General features: G+C 33.8%; 1 protein-coding gene and 1 long non-coding RNA gene across 4 annotated transcripts in view; one reads left to right on the top strand and one right to left on the bottom strand.

Moving 5' to 3' along the window:
• The window catches only part of LOC147393106 (uncharacterized), a 52,240-nt gene that overhangs the window by 12,847 nt on the left and 20,500 nt on the right, over positions 1-18,893 (top strand). The gene's annotated exons all lie outside the window — the stretch shown is intronic.
• On the bottom strand, positions 9,531-17,110 carry LOC147393107 (uncharacterized). 3 transcript variants are annotated; one of them, XR_015182183.1, is made up of 12 exons: positions 16,232-17,110; positions 15,405-15,759; positions 14,522-14,587; positions 13,177-13,371; positions 12,761-13,001; positions 12,412-12,486; positions 12,078-12,330; positions 11,890-11,988; positions 11,642-11,716; positions 11,301-11,448; positions 10,324-10,431; positions 9,531-10,157 (listed from the first exon to the last, which is right to left on the bottom strand). XR_015182183.1 is itself a non-coding variant. In XM_086456233.1 (11 exons), the coding sequence occupies exons 3-5, from the start codon at positions 13,346-13,348 to the stop codon at positions 12,453-12,455; spliced, it is 447 nt and encodes a 148-aa protein (XP_086312359.1). In that variant the 5' UTR covers positions 13,349-13,371; positions 15,405-15,759; positions 16,232-17,081; the 3' UTR covers positions 9,534-10,157; positions 10,324-10,431; positions 11,301-11,448; positions 11,642-11,716; positions 11,890-11,988; positions 12,078-12,330; positions 12,412-12,452. The 3 variants fall into 3 exon arrangements, 1 of the variants encoding a protein (XP_086312359.1); XR_015182184.1 differs by lacking the exon at positions 14,522-14,587 and adding an exon at positions 10,555-10,622; XM_086456233.1 differs by lacking the exon at positions 14,522-14,587 and having other exon boundaries at positions 9,534-10,157; positions 16,232-17,081.

Below are 18,893 nucleotides of genomic sequence, written 5' to 3'. Positions count from 1 at the left end.
GGTCATTTCTTGAAGAACGTGATCTTTTGTCTCAACAACTCCATTTTGTTGAGGGGTCTTAGGAGCTGAGAATTCATGTCGGATTCCATTTTCATCACAGAATTGTGTGAACCAATCATCTTCTAACTCTCTACCATAATCACTTTTAATCCTACCTATGATAGATTTTTTTTCTGTCTGGATACACTTAATAATCTTTTTGAATTAATCAAAAGTATCAGATTTGTTTTTCAAAAAAATGATCCCGGTGAATCTAGAGTAATCATCAACGATCACCAAGAAAGATCTCTTACCACCTAGACTTCTTACTTTAATGGGACCCACAAGGTCCATGTGAAAGAACTAGGGGTTTTCAATTTGCAAGAGTGGTTGTCTTTTTGTAGGTATTTCGAATTTGTTTACCAATTTGGCACTCCCAATAGACATCTCTTGCTTGTTTTCCCAGCTTGGGTAGTCCTCTGATTAAGCCTTTTAAGGCAAGGCGAAATAAGTTCTTGTAATGAACATGACCAAAACGTTGATGCCACAACTAGACTTTATCAACTTGAGCCACATTGCTTACACAGGAAGTGGTGATTTCTCCTGTATTTTCGATAACATAACAGTTATCAAAAATGCGAAGACCTCTTTATAATAACTTTGCCATTGGGCGTTGAGATCTAGCTGGCTTCACGATTGAAACTCACCTGGTGGTTTTTGTCGCATATTTAGGATATATTAAGAAGATTATGTTTCAAACCATCAACACATAGCACATTTTCCACCGGGCAATCTTGGACCACTAACGGTTCCTCGTCCAATAATCTTCGCAGTGCTACCATCACCAAAGGTAACAGACCCTCCATCAAAGTCAACCTTGTGACTGAACTAACTTTGATCACCTGTCATGTGTCAAGAACAATTGCTATCAAGGTACTATTGTGAAAAGTTTCCAGCCTTCAGAGTTGTGTGAATTACTAGGCACTTATTGTCCATATTTTTGACTTTCCATTATAAAGTTGCCTTGGGGGGTAGAGGATTTCGTTTAGGAGGGGAAGAAAATTTTCTTTTCGACTCAGCTTTTTGCTAGACAGGTGAGTTCTTCTTAGGGGACCTATTCTTGATCTTGAAGGTGATTTTTTCTTTAGATACCTTTTTGCACCTTAATTGCCTCCACTTGATTCATTAAGTTATTTCGTTTTTAGGTTCAGGTGAGCAATCTGCTTGAAAAGTTTCCTAATATTGTTGTTCTGTCTGGGAGGTGATGAATTTTTCACTCCTTTCTACTTTGGAGACTCCTCTTTCTTAGCATGTTCAACTTTGTTTTGCAGAGGAGACTTCTCTTTAACATGCTTCTTCTTTTTTACCAATCAAGATTTTCCAATAGGGGCCTGTGAGGTTGTTTAGTAGATGGTTTTGAATTCGATGAACTCAAATTTCATGTGACCTGTTCCCCCACAAAAGTTGCATGTGATGACTTTCTTGGAATTTTTCATAGTATTCGGTGATTCTCCATAAACAAACATAATAGGAGATGGAGGTGATGTAGAAGCATACCTATCATAGCCCAAGCCTCCTTTATCCTCATAGGGTTTTTGAACTCCAAGAAGTTTTTATAACTCCAAACTTCCGTGAGTGTAGTTACGCTCAAGTCTAGCCTTTTGTTTTTGCAATTCATTGATGTCAAACTTAAGAACTTTGTTTTCATCATGAAGATTTGCTAATTCTAAGTTTTGATAGGCTATAGTGGAGTTAGCTATAGTAAGAAGGTTCTGGAATTGTTGAAATTTTTTTAGCATCTCATCCTTCTCATTCGAGACTATATCAGATACAAAGAGCATGCTAAACTATCTCTTTAAGGCTGTTGCGAGTTGAATTTTAATGTCTTCTAATTGAAGTCCTAGAAAGCATTTTTTCTTATTGACTTGATCATATTCAACACGCCACTGTTTCTTTTGGAGTTTCTCTTGACCATGTTTCTTGGTCAGTTTTACATGATTAATAAATAGTTGATTGAATGATGACTGAAGCTCGAGTTTATCGTCATCCACATATTCTCTTTCCTCATCAGAGGAAAAGACATCTTGAGGGGGATTCTGATTTTCAAAATCCAGTTCCTCTTCAATTTTATCCTCATCAGGGATGGAGACTGTAGTGAAGACCATAAGGATTCGAAGGGTTTTATAGTTTTCAGAGTCCGATGATTTTTGTTCCTTATTTTCTAACTCATCTGAGTCATCATCCCACATGGCTGTTGCAGACATGGTATTTTCCTTATACTTAAGTCTTTGAGGACCTTTAAATTTTGGCTTAGAGGGACAAACAGTGGAATAATGACCTTTACCGTCACAGTTGAAACACTCGGTATCTTCCTTGGATTTAGAGGAATATTTTCCTATTGTTGGTCGTCATCCATAAGCTGACTCTTTCTACCAATGCTATGAGATCCTTTCCTGTTGAATAATTTATTAAATTTTGAGGCAATTAAGGCCAAGTCCTCTTCTTCAAGGTCACTCTCATCATCTTCATCATAAGTGATTTTACTATTATCCTAGGAGGAGGATTCGATAGGATGACAAGATGACCGTTTAGATAGAGCCTTAGACGATGAGGTTTTCATGACTGATGTCTTCCTTTTAGAGGAAGGTTCTTTTGAGATAAAGCTCAAAGGTTGTGAGTGAACCCATGAGTTCCTCAATAGTCATTGGCTCCACATCTTGGTATTCCTCGATTGAGGTGACTTTAGAGGTGAACCTCTTGGGTAGGGATTTAAGAATTTTGGCATAAATTCTACCTTGTGGTATATACTCTCCCACATAAAACATGGAATTGCATACGTCACTTAACCGTGCATAACATTCCTAGACAGTTTCACTCTCCTCCATCTTAATGTTTTAAAATTTAGTTCTAAGGAGTTGGACTTTGGACTTCTTAACAATATTAATTCCTTCGTGTGTGACCTCTAAGATTTTTCAAACTTCTTTGACAGAGATACGTGCAATCCTTTGATATTCATCATCAGAGATAGCACTAGTTATAGCATTAAATGTTTTGTATTTATTACTCTTGTCAATCTTATCTTATTCGGACCAGTTCTTTGATGGTTTTGGAACAGTAGTGAAGATACCATTAACTTCTATGGTGTACACAAGAGGTTCCCAACCTTCCTTTATCATGTTCCATATGTCCCTACTTAAAGAGTTGATATATATCATCATTTTGTTTTTTCAGAAGGTGTATTTAACATCATCAAACATAAGAGGTTGAGTAGAGTTCCATTTATCCGATTTAGACATGCTTCAAAACCGATAGGATCATCTCAAGGTTGTTAGACCCTTCTAGAGAAATCCGCTCTGATACCAATTGAAATTACAGGCTTTGTACCATGTTTAAACTTAGAGGGGGTGAATAGGTTAATTAAAAATTTAGTTTAAAAATTACCCTACGAAATTATGAGTGTCTCGAATTTACTAAAATGGATACAACATAGAGATGCACAAGATTAAATTCTTTTAAGCTAAAGCATACATCATACAAACATAAGGTAGTCATTTTATTAAACATTTGATGTGCATATCGTGGCATCTATGTCATTCACGTAAAATCAAATATAATGCATAATCGAAAACTAGACACAAGATTTATAGTGGTTCAGTAACTCGCATACAGTCACTACTAAGTACCATTTTCTCGGGTCTTGGATTTCACTCTCAATTGGAGGTTTTTGGTTCACCTCGAAACTTTACAAATAATTTTTATATCTTAAGACAAATTCTAACTTTTACGATCGACAGAATGGCATTCTGTCGAAATGTGTGGATTTTGTTCCTCAGAAATCCATGAACCTCTACACTTATTTCAAATCCTTGATTCAAACAAGTGCTTGGTTTTTGAGGGCTGAACTAAGGAACCACTTTTTGTTAATAGAAAGAAACTAACAAAATACTCATAAGGATAGACTTAACTAGATCAATTTGCAAATGTCTTGCTCGAGTTATCTATATCCTTGAGATGTTCTTCTTCAATCCAAGATGCTCCTTGCTTCAAGTAGGTATTTTGAGCTCCATGAGGTTCACCAATGAGTGTGCAAGCAAAGTAGATGGAAGAAGAGAATCATCTATGGTAAGAGCTTGGGTTGAAGGGATTTTCAACTGAGTTTGAAGCTTTCCATGGCTAGAGAAAAGATTAAAATGGTTTGGAAAGAAAATGATTTCTTGTCTCACGCTTTAACCAACTTAAATGAATGAAATGGAGTTGGTATATATGAGAAGAAGGCAAATTCATGCCTCAACAGTAAAAACATATGACCGTTTGAGTGCTTGCTGAAGGTGGCGCCGTCAGCCACAAGTGAGGCACATTAGTAAATTATAGAAATGCATGCCTCCGCAGAGTGCTTTGACCATACCTTTCAAACGGTAGCTCCGTTTCACATGCCGTTCGAAAAATTTATAGATATTACTATTTAGAACATCCCCAAACTGCCACCAAGATGTGGGCCATGATAAATATGAGTAAAATGACCAAAATAAATTTTTTGTCATTTTTAGTTAAAATAAGCTTTCGGGATGTCCGATGTCGAAACAGTTTGAAAGTGTGCTAGATTTAACTTATATAATGATTCCAAAAAAATACCAAGGACAGAAAATGATTTTAGGATGTTCAAAATTTTAATGTTCCCTCTAAGTCCATATTTGATCCCCAAAAGGTCCGATGAGCGAACAGGTTAAGGAAAGAGAGTTTTCTTAATTGCTACAGGTCGACCTATCAATCATCTAAGTGTTGGGGAATGGTCTTAGGTGGTCTCATTACCTTTTAAGCTTTGTGCACACACAAAGGGGCTTTTGTCAGGACGAGTACGATTGAGCCATTTTTCAGAGTTTTCATATGTCTTTAATGGAAAATCGATCCGACACTTAACATGTGTCTTGGGATTGACAAAATATGCAACTTATAGATGTTAATGCATTTTATTTAATACTTTCATTTCTAAAAATTCATTTTACGTTTAGAGGACTTTGAAAAATCATTTTTTTCAATACTTAACCAAATTTTTTACAATTTTTCACAATTTTAACTATTTATAATTTTATCGTGTTTTTCGAGCCTTTTTTACTCATCCAAGATTATTGTATGGATTGGGTTGATTTCTTAGAATCACAAACACTTTTCAGAAAATATATACTTTAATAGATACGTAAGAAGATAGACGATTGATCGATTGATTGATGGATGGATAATAAGAACGTATATTTTCAACTATTTGATGGGATAGTGACTCTAGATATATACAATGTCTTAGGCCAACATTATTGCATAAGGGATAGATAGATGAATGAATATCTTACAAGTTCTCACAATCACGTGAAGATATGATGGATGGATTAATTGATGGATAGATGAAACTGGAGGGCACTACCATTGCTTTGTATTTTCGATAAGAATATATATATATATGTATGTGTGTGTGTGTGTATTTTTATTTACTAGAAAATGATTGTAGAAAACCTAGAAAGAGTGATGCGTTCCTATACTTCCAGAAGCGATGGGTCAATCTAAGATAACCTTGATGTTCTATTATCTTAGGTAGTATGTGATACATTGTAGAGTAGTATAGCTCGTGAGATTTGAGAATTTCTCTTCTTTCTTGAGGAACATTTGTAAATAAAAGCGATCTTTGTATAGTATAAAGATAGTCTAAGGTTCACATGTATTGCCTATTAATAGGCTTAGACACAAAGAGTTTCTCCTAGGCTAGTTAGTGATCACTAAGAATCTGTAGACGTCAAATAGTTGACCTTACTGTTAGTTGAACTCAGTATTGGATTATTGGTCAATGGCTAATCTGAGCCGGATAAATGGTCACTCAACTATGATATGTTAGACTGGTCACAAAATCAGATAAGAACAGTGAGATTTCACACCATAGGTTAAGTATTGGAATACTAACTTACCATAGCTAAGGTGGTTATAACGGTGTGTTCTGATCAGTATCTCAAAACACTGATTTATCTTATTTTTCCAAAGTATTTATCTTGATTTTCCGTCATTGTTTCATTAGATTAGATAAATAAGTATGTTAACCCTCAATTTATCACATTTCATGTTATACCACGTTAATTAAGTTTAATTGCATAAAATAATTATACATATCAGAAGATTGATCATGTTTTTTCATTGTATAGGTCAATGATCAACTCATCCAGAAGAACACAAAATCACTTAAGCAAGAGTACACTGCAATCAAGAAGTCAAATCAAGCAACCAGTCAAAAACTCATATCTAAATATTTCTAGATCAATGTGGCACAGTCCACTTAGTTAAATCGCCATATAATTTCTCTAGTTTGCTTCACACGGGAGATTATATACAGAGTGATGACAACTATTTTTTTTATCTTTGGAGAACATCTCAAGTTTATAAATAAATAATTTTTCTAATTAGAAAAGAGTTTCTGGACTCTTGTCCCTTTTCTTCTTTTCCCCCAATGTCTTTGGTATTTTCTTCATAATTTTTATTTTTAATTAGGTTTTATTTCAGCAACTTCTGTAATTTTTCAAGAAGATAGTATATCTTGGTTACTATGAATACAAATATTGTTTATTTTACTTCTTTTTTTATCCTTGCCATGACCATAGGTTAGACTCCCTCCATTAGTGACAAGAGGAAGCGTAAGAGTAAGTTTTAATTCTGTGTTATTTCTTTATCCTTCTATGTTCTTAATAATGTTTATAGGATTCACTTAAAACATTTAAGTTAAAGAATGAAGGAGTCTTAATTATAATATTTTCTCGAATGAAAGAAGGAGTCCTAATTATAATATAGAACATACTTGAACTAGATATTTGGTGGTAGGGACTTCACACATTAATAAATGAAGGAGTCCTAATTATAATATTTTCTCGAAAAACTTCATGTCGTATCTTCCAATCCAAGGAGCTTACACCATGCCCATGAGGTTGAGTGCAAAGAAGGATAAACTCAAATATAATTTATTTAATAATCCTAGGTTACTCTAATCACTAATGAGTTTTTATCTTCTATTTTCCTAGTATAATTTTCCTTTTTATTTTTTTATTTTCCAACATTCATTTACCCTCCATTTTGTTTCACGAAATACAAATATAGATTTTAAAATGTCACTTAGATTAACATCATTCTTGCTAACTTGGTAATATCTCCAATTTCTCTTGGGTTCAATCCCTCATTTGCCTACAAGATAAGGATAGTATAAAAATATAAGTTTTGATGAGATGACAACGACGACATTAGAATTTTAACACCGTTGTCAGAAAAATGTGTAGTTGTTCTAACTTGGTTGAAGTTATTTTTTTATTTTCTTTATTTCATTTCTATTTCTATTTTTTGTCGATATAAAAAATTTTCAAAAAAAAAAAAAAAATTGTGCTCATTGCAGCTAGAAAGAAATTCCAAGATCTATGAAAAAATTTGACACAGGTCTCGAGGTTTCAATGATGTAGTAAATGTTGATTGCGCCACATTGATCCTAGATAATTAATTTCTTTAATTTCGACACATTTTTTTAATTATCTTCCGGATTGTAGTAATAGATTTAGTTTCTATTTTTTCTTTTTTATTTTGCTCATTTTCTAACACTCTGTTTCTTTTGAAAGTTGGAGAAATCTTTAGACAGAAAGACCAAGTATTGCCCATTAAATTCAAGATTCATTCCATCTTGTTGAGTTTTTCTTTGTTTTTATCTTTCTAGTTATGTTTCTTTTCTGTTTTAGATCTATTTGTATTAGGAATGTTGTAAAACTTTCATTAATTCGTTAATTAACTAAGAAGCTTAGGTTGTAATATACTAGAGAAGGAAGATGGTTGGACAATACCATTGCGACTCAGGTTTGCACACTAAAATCGGAGTTGGTGGCCTAAGTCGACTCAACCTGTCTTCATGCCATCCAGCATGAGAGGTAATTTCAAAACACTCATGTTTTTCATTGCTAATGGGTTACTTTTTGTCTTTGTTTGTTATTTTCCACTTTGCACACACTTGAATTAGTTAATTAGGTTTAGTAAAGGGCACCCTCTCTTCTAAGGATGGTACCATAAGATAAAGATTGGAGGTTATTACCAATTCCTTGCTCTTAATAGGAGAATCAACTCACTAGTCATCCAATCAGATTAATTAAAATCAATTAGACTTGACTATAGGGCCCATGAACACAATAGGAGAAATCTGCTTCAAGTTGTACCGATTGCGCTTCTTGATCATATTTGGCATCTAGTAAGATCTTGCCCTTTTAAGAGGATAGACTCAGTTTATTCGAGAAAAGAAGGTGATTTAAGAGTGTCATTACTTATGCATTGTGTGCCATCTCCGATATAGAGATTCGAATGATCTTAATTTGATTTCATAGAATAGAATTGGAAGGCTAGTTGTGTAATTTTTAACCAGTTAGGAGCTGTTTAGAGTTTAGGCACCTTATCTAGTTCAAGTCTTTTCTTTCATGATTGTTTGGTTTACTTTGTGAATTGCATGCTTGATAGACGATCTAGGAGTAATAAATTAGACCATTTGATCCTGAGATCGAGCATACCATCAATAGAATTCGTAATAAATTTTCGTTAAACATAATGGTGATCGAGAATGAACTCTCAATAAGCTCTCCATTTTTACTTCTGCTACCCACTTATGTGCATTGTGTTACCATTAAACAATGCACCTCAATTTGAAATTAGGGCAGCCACCATAAACATGCTCCCTAAAATGAGGAGAGGATTAAGCTCATGTTATTTTCATTATCCATGGAAAATCACGCAGTTGCGTGGTTGAACACTTTAGCTCCCAATTCCATAATTTCATAGGATGTTCTATCTAATAAATTAATGGTTAAATTTTATCCTGTGACCAAAATTGAGAGAATGAAGGACGCAATTAGGAATTTTAGAAGGCGTATGGATGAAGAATTTCTCAAACTTGGGAAAGATTCACTACAACATTTTTGATCTACAGCGGCGGATTTTTCCGCCGGTAAAAGCTATTGCGGCGATGAGCAGCGGATCCAAAGATCCGTCGTTGTTTCCTCCGTCGCTAAGTATAGCAGCGGATAATGTATTCCGCTGTTGCAGGCAGTACCTTTAGCGGCGGATATTAAGATCCGCTGCAATAAGTCAATTTTTTAATAAATAGAATATAATACATATAGCGGCAGGTATTAAGATCCGCAGCAATAGATCAATTTTTTAATAAAAAGAATATGATACATATAGCGACGGATATTAAGATCCGCTGTAATAGGTCAATTTTTCTAAAAAAAATATTATACATATAGCGGCGGATATTAAGATCCGCTGCAATAGGTCAATTTTTTTAAAAAAATAGAACACATATAGCGGCGGATATTAAAATCCGCTGCTATACGTTTTTTTTTTTTTTTTTTAAATTGTTATATATCCTTCAAAAATAATATAAAAAGACGGAATTTGTATCCACTACTATAATTTTTTTTCATATATATATATATGTATATATATATACATATACATTTAACCTGTGTCCTCCAACCTGTACATATTGAAAACTTTAAAATAAATAATATAAGAGAGCTGCTATTGCCACACTAACTTTTATTAATCCCGCACTAATACATAAATAAATCACCAAAGAACTGCACATGTTTATAGTAAGAAAATGTTTATAGTAAAAGAATAAGAATAGTAAGAAAATGTTTCAAGACAAGAGTCTTAACAAAAGATGTAATTGACGAAATAAACAATGCAGTCCTAAAGACTTATATAAGGCACTTGTGAAACAGAATTTTAGTGAAGGTTGAGGACTCTAAAAATGTGTGAGAAAGGATTATATAAGGTCTGGCTACTTACATCATCATCAAATGTTGTGTATCTACCTGACTGGATGTGAAAACTCTCTACCTAAGATGGCATAACAAGGCACAAATGGGCTAGTGGGTGTGTGTTGAAACTCACTTGCTTACACTAGAATGCATACCAAACTCAGCTGGTAAGGAGCTCTCGTAAGCATTTGCAACAGCTCCGGCTGTTCCAGACAGATCCCTCTTCATTTGCGAAATTGTTGATTCCATGTACTCTTTGTACTTTGAGATTGAATCAACCAAAGAAAGGAGCTCACGTGCACACATCTGGGTTTCTTCATCCGTTTGCTTGATCACATCTTGCAACTTTGCATCAGAGATCTGCACAGAAACTTTTGGATTAATCAGTAAACCCATTCTATCATTCCCAGTAATGCTACATTCAAAATAGTAAATCAGGAAAAACAAACTTGAATATATCGATCCAAATAATGTAATTAAACATAGTTAACAGTCATTAGAATCCCTTTAAAATTACATATTTTACCTGACCAAAACATGCATTCATGAAAGCATTAACAAAGGTTGCTGCTAAGTTCTGCCTTGCTGAATCAACACTTGCACCAGCACTTGCTCGGCTATCAATCAAATGCCCCTAAGAAAACAAAATGTAAATAAATCATGCAAAAAATTAAGTTTAAAGCACAGACTGACACAAGGTTCAAAGGTTCATTGACTAGCAAAACAAGTACTTGGGAAGTGTAATTGGGCAGCATACCTAATGTCTGATTCATCTAAATGCATGAAGGTCTTCTTTTGCTCCTTATCAATTTTGCAACAATGACTCTACAATTGCAACTAGATTTAGTGTGCGACGAAAAAAACCAACCTAGAACTGAAAATTGAGAGATGTAACGGAGACGCTTTAGAATGTCAAAAGTTTATGGAAAGCTTAATCCAGAAGTTAGCAGGCAAGGTATTGAATCAACAAATAATGTTGAGAGAGCAAGAAAGGTAGATGCAATGGAAGGATATAAGGATTGAAGCACTAAAGACAATGCAGGGAGAGCATCTAAGAGGGATCCCGAGGTGCTATTCTTATTGCCCAATTTGTGATGGTGAATATTCTAGTTCATGATCACCTTCTTTTTGCCATTTTACATAACTAGATAAGGTCTTGTAAATTTTATAATTTGCATGCACATGTTTTAGTTAACATGGCAGCATACTAAAGTTTCAGGAAACATGGTTTACTTTAGACATCGGTTTCGTAAAAACAATGTCTAAGATTTTATATTTTTTTAGAAAAAGATACTATTTGTCTTCACCTACGTCTAAAATAGACTAGTTTTCAATAATTTTCTGTTTTTCTCCACCCACCCCACACTCACCCACCACCTTACTAGAATAGATCTTCCAATCTATTCATACTAAACAAATTAAATGAATGAAAAAAATCTAGCAATGGGGAATCAACCCCAAAAATTCAAAAATTTTAGTATGTTAGCATATAAAAAATCATACCTTGCATATTTATACTACCCATCTCTTGTGTTCACCCTATCAATGATCCTACCCAGAAAATTTTCTGTTTATATCCGCTACCAATGCTATGGTCTTACGCTGTCAAGGAGCTTTCTCATCCTTATCTACAGCTCGTGGATCCGCTCCCCTGTCATGAACCAAGCCAATGTTCATTTTACTACCACACAATGGCAAGACAAAAAATAGACCTCTTGGGTAACCAAAATCCAAACATTTGGAGGATTTTATCACAACTAACCTTTACAAAAATAGCCCTCAATAACACAAAAAGGAAAAAAGAAAAATAAATAAAAAATTCTCGCAAAATCGCCAAATCTAACCTTTACTAGGGATTCTTCACTGTGGAACTGAGCCTTCTTTGTTATTTTGTGCACTTGTTGAAGATCCAAGAGTGACTAGATTGAAAAGTAGAAGGCAGTAAGCATAGGTAGGAAGATAGTGCACTGGATTTACATGGCGCAAAGGACCCTAACACATTATTCTTCTGTTTACACAAACTAAGTTAAAGATAGAAAATATCAATGAAGATGAACGAATTTAAGGAATAAGGCATAAGTCATAATCTTACAGCATAGTTGCTCATATCCAACTTTACTCCCAATAAATCACGAGTTAGATGATGGGTCATGCTCTCCGCAGCAGCTAGTCTAACATTCAGCATGAATATCTGAAATAAAAGCAGACGAAATTCAAATTTAGAACAATGGGTGCCCGTCAAAAGGTGAAAGGTCATACCAAGGGGTGTGATCAACTTACGTCTTTCTGTCGACTTGCAACTAATCCTTCAAGCTCTTCGATTTGAAGCCTCCCCGCAGTGAGCTCCTCATCCTTCTCAGAGTTTATTTGATGTGCTAAGCTCAATCCAATGCATTTAAAAGGGGAACCGATCTTCTAGATTTTGATGCATTTTTTTCTAGTTTAGTTGATGACGAGTTTGCAAGGTGGGAGGATGCAGGTTCGGGTTTCACTTGTTCAGCCATGGCTACCAATGCTTTGAACTGGTTTAGAACTGATCAGATTCAAAAAATTAAACAAGAAAAAAATGTATCTTGCAATCTTCATTTCGATAAAGCGGAGAGTGATAACCAACCTTTTGCTTGTACTCACGTGCCTGTGCTTCTGCATGCAAATTCAGCTCAGAAATATGTGATTTGCATTGAGAGATCTGTTGATAAACATAGTTAGTGGTGAAACTTATTTATTTGGCAACATATCTTCAATCTATTTTTGGCTACTTCACAAATGGTCTCATTGAGTTCATCTGATCTTAACGCAAGGTCATCTTCTAAGGGGTTTTCTAAGCATCATCGAAGAAAAACTATGCTGTGCCTATTATGAAACACTTCCCACATCACATTCATATAACAATGATGAAATGTTTCTTATAAATATTTGACATTAACGATAGTAATATTTTATATAACTTCCTTCTATCATACCTAGACAACTTCCCAATTAGTGCTTTCTTCTTGGTTGGTACATGCCTCCAGTTACTATACATTAAGGAGAAAATTTGTGGCTTCCAGACCATGGCACCTAAGAATAATCCTGGCTTTCCGTCCATAGCACCAATAGGTTGCTCCCAATCATTCCTATAAACTTTTTTCTGTGGAGCTTGTGAATCATTGTTCCACGATGACTCAAGGCTTGTGTGTCCACTCACACGTTTACAATGGGTACCTGTAAAACAACCATGAATGTGACATGACGTAAAATCTATAAATTTAGTACCATGCATATGTACTATTTTAATGAGAAACATTTGGTTTCTAGTAGTATAAAATTTCCCCATGGATTTGTAAAATATTCCCACCACATTTAATAAATATAAACAAAATTATATATTTTATCCTACCTGGAGTAGAAGTGGATGCTTGCTCTGCATGGTTGGGAAATGTACTGGGTGGAGGGATGATTAGATCAGGTTTGGATCTACTAGTGCTTGCCTCCCTTTGTTGGCCGAGATCCAAATGACCACGACCTCCATAAGAAGTGCGAGACCTAAAGCATCTCGACACAATCCGCATCCAAGGAAAAACCTATATGAAGCCTGGAAAAGGAAAAATTAGTTTTATAAAAATGAATATACAAGAACAACAAGGAAAAACAGAATTATGCTTAGCCATGTACAAACAAAAATAACAATGATTGATAAATAATAAGCGGGGGCGGAGCAAGGATTTTGCTCATGTGGGAGCAACCAAGAGTAGAAAAGAAACAATATATCATATATAGTTACTGGGTAATTAACCCCCGCAAATGTTTGCAACAATTTCCTATCTTGATTCTCTTACTTTTTTCATGTCTTATCCTTTAAATAGCAGTCTCTCAAACTGTGTAATCATGCTGTTGAGTGTTAATTGTAAAATAAAGTGTGAAAGCCAAATTATGTGAGATGATGGATAATTCAAACTGTGTGTAGTCAAGCTGTTGAGTGTTAATTATAAAATAAAGTGTGAAGGAAAAATTATGTAATACGATGGATAATTCCAAGCAAATAACGTCTGAACATATCTATAGATCCAAATGGAGAAAGAGAAAGCAAACACACAAATAAGTGAATACTTGGAATGTTTGACTCTGTCTAGGAAAGCTAACCAAGATATATCACCATCCCGCAATATCATGGACAAGCTAGAGCTTCTACTGGGAATAACAATTGCCAATGGAGATTCAGCATCAATTTTCAATCAATAACCAATCCATCTAAAAAGGTATCAACCTCTCCCTCGCCCCCACCAATTTCTGAACTTGGTTGAGAGCAGCCCACAGTCTGACACATTGTCTTGAAGCAACATTACAACAAACTGACTGTGCAAAGATGACAATGCTATTGGTTAAGATGACAATCCCATTTATTTGAGAGATAGAAGTAGCTAAAAGGTGAACCAAATCACCAACACATTTAAGAACTATAATGATATCATGAAACCAAATTAATGTGATTCTCAATAGCAGATAACTTAATGTCTTTGTTACATAGGTAATGCAAAATAAAATTTGAATTTATTGGGAGACATGAATTGTAGCACTATCGTATGGAAACTATTCCTTAAATGATTATCTTTATATTATCATCTTGGTACCATTTGTGCTGAAATTTAGGTAGTATGTTTCGAGAAATTGACAAGATCATGTAAACTGCAAAACAAGAACATATCCAAGCAACCAAAGTATTTTGTATTATATCACCAACTTACATCAACATCTCTAGCTTTCACATTCTTTGGTTTTACCAAATTAGAATTCTGAATCTCAACTGCAAACTACAACTTAAAGATGCAAATCAAATGAGGATTCCACATACTATGATTTAATTATAACACTAAACATTCAGAAAAATGAAAAGCCACGACATAAAATTCAGCCAATAAAATAATAAGGAATTAGCGTATGCTAAAAACATATATTTCTTTCTTTCCCTCTTCAAGAAAGTCGAGGGAACACCCATAGATCCTGCCTCATTCCTGTAGTAATGTTGTGAGTTCAATACTTATCGAAAAAAATAAAAAAGTTGTAAGTTTAAGTACGCTATCTTTTTCTTTTTCTTTTTTCTTCTTAAGTATGCTATCTAGCTCTGCACAAAGACTTCATATATTTTTAGTGGAAGAAGTGCCTACTAGTTTATGGTTTAGATGCTGTCAGTTTTGGATCCTTGAAGATAGAATTGCTGAATTGCTGAATCTAACAATCTAAACCTACTCGTGTTCAAATTCATATCATGTTTTAAATATCATTTTCTTCTTACAACTTCTATTTTTATTTCTTCTGTTTTTTTTATAGGTGAAGATGTACTATACTAAGAGAACAAAAAAAGGGAAACACCTCTAGTTACAAAAGCATATAGCTACAAATGATGTACAAAAAAACTACAAAGTCTAGAGGGCCATGAAGGCACCTAAAAGAACATTTCCCACGTAAAATACCAACTCCTCACAAGGAAAACCTTTTTAGGAACCATATCTTGTTTTTCTAAACAAAAGTTCAAAATTTTTTACAAAAAGATACTATTAGGCTATGTTTGGTAACACGTAGATACCATATGTTATAGGAATGGGACACCCCTTTGGAGTAAGAAATTACCTTAACTTTCTCCATGTAAAACTCTGGAGTTACGATTTTCCTTTGATGGGCCCATATTGCTCCGTTAGAAGTCAGAATGCCCTGTCCAAACAAAGGACCACGCTCCTTCTGTAGAGTCGAAGGTTTTCCTAAATCCAAAGACGTGTAAAGAGGCTGATTCCTTCACCACATCAGGGGTGCTGACACACAATAGTTGTATGTTGTTGCTTCCTCCACCAATAGTTGACATGCAAACACAACGGAAGAATCTGGTTATTATATTTACAGTAATCTGTTTCGTGGAGATGTTGTTGCTTCCTCCTATAAACTTTTGGAAAGAATTCCTTCAAGAAGTCATCCATGGAAGTCACTCCACCTGAATCAATGTGAAAATTTTTTAATTCTCTTTGAATTCTTAAGTGAATGTTGGAACATTATTAGATTGTAAAATTACTTATCTCAAAGTCTAACTTCAACCAATATATATATATATATATATAAATGGAATTCTTGTGTGATTTGTGGAACAATATTAGATTGTATAGTATGAACCATTACTGATCTAAAATTCTGACTCACAGATTTTTTTTTCTTCATAAAATTGGGGAAAAAAAACACAAAATTTGCAGAGAAAAATAAATGAATAAATGGAATCCTTATGTGATTATTGAAACATTATTAGATTTTAAAAGATGAACCTTGTTACTGACCTAAAACTCTAACTAATTGCACCAAAAAACAAAAAACAAAAAACATTAAATTTGAAAAATACATCAGATTTACACACAGAAGAATTATAAATCAAAGAGGGATTAAATGCTTATATCTTGATAGAACAGATGATTTACCTGATTTCAAATAGGATTTTGATGAAAATGGTGGATCAGAAGAAGATTAGAGTATTTTTTAGGGCTCTTCGGTAGAGGATCCTCACTCGCTCCTTCTGAGTAGCTCCTCGCTGTGTAACGAGATCAAGATGGGAGAAATAAAATTGAAATACCTGATTTCAAATAGGATTTTGAAATCGAAGATGAGAGATTGTTAGGGTTTTGTGAGGATAAAAAATAAGCTTCGTTAGGGTTTGAAATCGAAGATGGTCAGCGATTGGAGATGGGAGAAATCGATCTAAAACAAAAAAACTTAGAGAAATCGAAGATGACAGAATTGAAGGTGAAAATTTCTCTCGAGCTTTAGGGCTCGTTCTGTTTTGTTCATTCCTGTTGGAATGTGAGATTAAAATGGTTTTCACTCGATCTTCCTCGTCTAAAATCAGTTTGGAGAAACGGCTTGTAATAGCGAAATGAGAGGGAAGAAAAATCGCGGGCTTCCTCTTCGTCAAATTTTTTTTAAATATTTTTTTACCGACGGCTTTTCTTATCCGCTGCACATAAAACTTGTTTTTTCCCCATTGCATACGTCCTATGGGGGCGGAAAAAGGATCCGCTGCAAATAAATTGGATAGAAATTTTTTTTTTCCCAATGCACACGTCCTATAGGGGCGGATAAAAGGTTCTGCTGCAAATAAATTGGATGGGAAAAAAAATTTCCCAATGCATATGTCCTATAGGGGCGGATAAACGGATCCGCTGCAAAAAAATTGGATGGAAATTTTTTTTTTCCAATGCATAGGTCCTATAGGGGCTGATAAAAGGATCCGCTGCAAAAATATATGTACAATTTTTTTTCTAGTCCCTATAGCGGCGGATAAATTAATCCGCTGCTATATTCAATCTCACTAAAATAAAATATTTTATATTAAAAAAAATTCATTCTGTAGCGGCAGAAATAATAATCCGCCGCTATATTCAATTTAAAATAAATTGATGAAGAACAACTCATTAACATAACTTTTTATACTAAAAAAATAAAAAATAAAAATTTATTTTTTAGTGGCGGATACATTAATCCGCTGTTATATTCAATTTTCAATAAATATTTAAAAATTCATTTTATAGTGGCGGATATGGTAATCCGCCGCTATTATTCAATTCAAAATAAATTGTTAAAGAGCAACACATTAACTGAATTTTTTCTATTTAAAAAAAATTGATTTTTTACTGGCGGATTTTCCAATCCGCTGCTATATTCAATTAAAAAAAATTTATAAACGAAACTCACTAAAGCAAATTTTTTATATAAAAGAAAATTGGGTTTTGTAGCGGCGGAGAAACTGTTCCGCTGCTATAGGAATTGAATATACAGGATAGACGTTTTGCGGGGGTATCTATCGCGGCGGATAGAATTATTCGCTGCAATATATATATATATATATATAAAGGCGGATAAAATGATCCGCTGTTATAAAACGCCGCAGTAGGTCAAAAATGTTGTAGTGATTCAATGATTTGTTAGTCAAATGCCCACATCATGACATTGACAAAGTACAGTTGATGCAATACTTCCATCAAGGATTAACAATGGATCAACGTACTTTAGTTGAATCTATGCATAAAGGTCAATGAAATCACCTCGACACTTTTTTACTAAATAGTGAAAGTGGTCCCATTGGTAAATTTGAGATTTTTTTGAAATGGGAGTCGCCACTTAGTTTAGGTCTAGGAACAAAAAATAACTCCAAATGGATATGGATCAGTCCACAAACAAGAGAAATAGGTAATGGGTCAGATTATAGGTTTCAGAAGGTGTCAGACACCGAATCCATCAGATCGAAATGATCGATTTCTACTATGATCCAAAACTATGTTATGGTCAAAACACAAAGACTAAAGTCAAACTAGGGTCTAGTCATCATCAAGTTATATCGGATTTGCTAAATGAATCTTACGGTTAAAATTCTCCAATTATTTAAATTATTCATCAAATTTTGCACAAAAGGAAAAATTTGTGAAAAAACCTTAATTATATCCCATGATTTGAAGTCAATTAAAAATCTACATATGCAAATATTTTTTAAATCAATAACAATGGGAACTTGCGAAAAATTTTCAAATTAGAGAATTACGAATGTGAAAATTTTAAAATGGTAAAATTTGAAATTTGAAATTTCCTAAATAAGAAACTTATAAATATATGATGAATTTCAAAATAAGAAACAAAATTTTCAAAATAGAAAATTACAAGTATAGTATGAACTCTCAAATTAGAAATTTGCAAAACATGAATTTTTTAAAATAGAAAGTTTCAAAAAAATAAAATTTCTGAATTAAAAAAATTACAAATTTCCATGAACATGAAGTTCTAAATAAGAAAATGCAAAACTTCTAAATTTGGAAATTACTAAAATGTAAAATCTCTGAATTAGAAATTTATGAATATGTGTTTTTTCAAAATAGAAAATTATGAAATTCCCATATTAGAAAGTTCCAAATATGAATTTTCTAAAACAAAACATTTGCTAACAAACATTTCAAACTAGAAAATGAGTATGAAATTTCAGCAATTTGCAAATATGACTTTCCAAGAGTAGATATTTAATGATATGGAGTCTTTAAATTAGAAATTTATGAACATGAACACTTTCTTTTAAAGAGAGAATTTGCAAATATATGA

This window comes from Akebia trifoliata, chromosome 10, assembly GCF_017979445.1.
Source record: "Akebia trifoliata isolate Shusen 1 chromosome 10, ASM1797944v1, whole genome shotgun sequence".
Lineage (NCBI taxonomy): Eukaryota > Viridiplantae > Streptophyta > Magnoliopsida > Ranunculales > Lardizabalaceae > Akebia > Akebia trifoliata.
Note: the sequence above shows the minus strand (reverse complement) of the source record. Positions and strands in the feature narration are given on the sequence as shown.

Excerpts from the sequence above, each read along its gene's own strand:
- LOC147393107 (XM_086456233.1), bottom strand. The coding sequence starts at position 13,348 with ATGCGGATTGTGTCGAGATGCTTTAGGTCTCGCACTTCTTATGGAGGT. Across the intron at positions 13,002-13,176 it reads AGCATCCACTTCTACTCCAG|GTACCCATTGTAAACGTGTG; the intron begins GTAGGATAAAAT and ends GTTGTTTTACAG. Across the intron at positions 12,487-12,760 it reads CTAATTGGGAAGTTGTCTAG|ATCTCTCAATGCAAATCACA; the intron begins GTATGATAGAAG and ends GTTTATCAACAG.